A 2,306-nucleotide genomic window follows, 5' to 3' on the forward strand; every position below is an offset into this window, starting at 1 on the left:
TCACCAGCAGTGTGTCACGACCGGAGCAGGGGCACAGGGAGGCCCTGCCCGGGGGTTCTGAAGGTGCCTGACCAGGGGGAAAAGGGACGCCTGTGATTCCTTCAAGGCTGTGGGGAGCATGGTGGCCTCCATGTGACAGGGCACCACTGAGGGACAAGGACAGAGGCAGCCCCGCCCACCATCTGTGTGACTGCTCTGCCCCAGGCCGAAGTCAGCTTCAGAGGCCCAGCCCTGTCTATGCAGGACACACCCTCTGGGCAGGGCCTGGGTGGGCAGGTTCAGCCCTACCTCCTGTCCCCTGTCTCCCACACCGAGTGCCCATGGGCCCACCCGGCCCATGTGGCGGACCCACTGGGGTCTCTCAGAGCTGGGCAGATGAGGAGTCAGGGGGGCCCCGGAGAACCCTCCCCCATGAAGGTAGGTGAATGCTGTCACACAGGCCAAGTCCCTCGGGCACCCAAGGGCCAGCCCATCCCACAGACTCCCAGGGAAGCACTCTGTGCCCAGAGACGGTGGTCAGACAGTGCCCACCTGATGAAAGGTTTGAAGATGCGCCACAGGACTTTGATGAAGTTGGTGGGGTGCACCACGTAGAGGGCTTTCAGGTTCTTCTTGTACCTGTGGAGGGGGACACGGGGGCCTTCAGGGGGTGCCCCTTTCCAGCGTGCCCTCTCAGACACTTGCATCTCAACAGAATCGACTTAATGAAGCCAGGCAAACAAGGGGAGGGACTCAGACCTGGGGGAATCGGGGCCCACCCGGTGTGGCCCACCCGCCTGGCAGGGTCCCGGGCATGTACTTTCGGTCAAACTCCTTGTAGGCGCTCTGCAGCCAGCCCAGGGACGGCTTGTTCAGGCTGTTGAGCCCGTAGTGGAAGTAGACGAGGGTGTAGTCGTTCTCCACATACTGGTCCAGCGTGAACTTCAGGTACCTGGGCACAGGCACCAGAGGCGGTTATAGAAATCGCCCTTCGATCCGTTTCCTTTGCCTGCTGCAAGGGAGGAGGGCCTGAAGCACTTCCTGACGAAGATGAAGGGTTGCAGCCCTCGGTACGGATTGAAAGGGAGGATCAAGAAGACCAGCACCCCCACACCTGGACCAATAGGTAACTTCCTGCCCAATGGAGAAAAGATTGAAGTTGTCAGGGATTTCTGTCTTGCTGGGAGCCACAATCGATGCTCATGGAAGAGCAGTCCAAAGAGAGCCAGAGACGCGGGGCACTGGGTAAACCTGCTGTAGCAGACCTCTTCTGAGTGTGTTTTGTGAACACTGAGTGGTAATCAGGGTGTGACTTTGAGGACGAAGGTGCAACTGACCCAAGCCATGGTCTTGTCAGTCACCTGACACGCACGTGACAGTTGGACGTTGCAGAAGGAAGACATTAGGGAAGGGATCCGTGCACGGTGCTGCTGAAGAGACCGCTCGCACCAGGGGCTGTCAATGATCAAACAAATCTTCCCCGGAGGAAAGACAGCCAGAGTGCTCCTCAGAGACAAGAAGGGCAAGACTTCATCTCAGGGACTCTGGACATGCTGTCAGCAGAGACCAGTGCCCGGAGAAGGTCACCATGAGCAGTAAAGTCAAGGGGCAGCGAGAAAGGGGGAGCGCCTGGTGCAGCTGGATGGACACAGTGGCTGCAGCAAGGAGCTCAAGGGCAACAATCGTGAGGACGGTGCAGGACTGGGCGGTGGTTTGTTCCACTCCGAGTCAGCACTGAGTTGAGGGCACCTAACAAAGCTGACAACTGACTCATTATTGAAACCAAGGAAGCTCACGGTCACTCCTGGGAATGACCAGCACAGGGCCACCATGGTGTTACATCCAGGGTCAGGCACCAGGGGGTAGTGTCTCCCTATCAAAGATACTGACATCACAGCTGAGATTAGAACCTAGGACTCCACAGCCTGGCTCTTGTCCACAAAGCCATAGAACCTTCTCTTCGCCACATCTTCCAAGGCAGCCCTCTTCATCCTTCTGACAGCCCACGGCACATTCAAAATCCTGCCCCGGGCCATCGTCCAAAGGCAACAGGTCATCTCCAGTCTTGCTCAGTCTTGTTCAGCTTTTACGTGCATACGAGATGACCGGAAAGACCATGGCTTGATGACTTAATTTCTTTTCTTTTTAAAATCATTTTATTGGGGCTCATACAACTCTTATCCCAATCCATACATACATCAATTGTATAGAGCACATTTGTACATTCGTTACCCTCATCATTCTCAAAACATTTGCTCTCCACGTAAGCCCCTGGCATCAGCTCCTCATTTTTCCACCCTCCCTCCTCCCTCATGAACCCTTGATAA

At 56.2% G+C, this 2,306-nt stretch overlaps 1 protein-coding gene across 1 annotated transcript in view; it reads right to left on the minus strand.

The window, feature by feature from the left end:
- The window catches only part of ARHGAP8 (Rho GTPase activating protein 8), a 39,144-nt gene that overhangs the window by 30,121 nt on the left and 6,717 nt on the right, over positions 1-2,306 (minus strand). Inside the window, exons 3-4 of the mRNA XM_045290760.1 lie at positions 759-931; positions 532-679 (exon numbers count right to left, since the gene is read on the minus strand). Coding sequence (XP_045146695.1) covers positions 532-679; positions 759-931 — 321 coding nt within the window. The remainder of the gene's footprint in view (positions 1-531; positions 680-758; positions 932-2,306) is intronic.

Source organism: Echinops telfairi, unplaced genomic scaffold, assembly GCF_000313985.2.
Source record: "Echinops telfairi isolate 266 unplaced genomic scaffold, ASM31398v2 ScPeMD7_2;HRSCAF=8, whole genome shotgun sequence".
Taxonomy (NCBI): domain Eukaryota; kingdom Metazoa; phylum Chordata; class Mammalia; order Afrosoricida; family Tenrecidae; genus Echinops; species Echinops telfairi.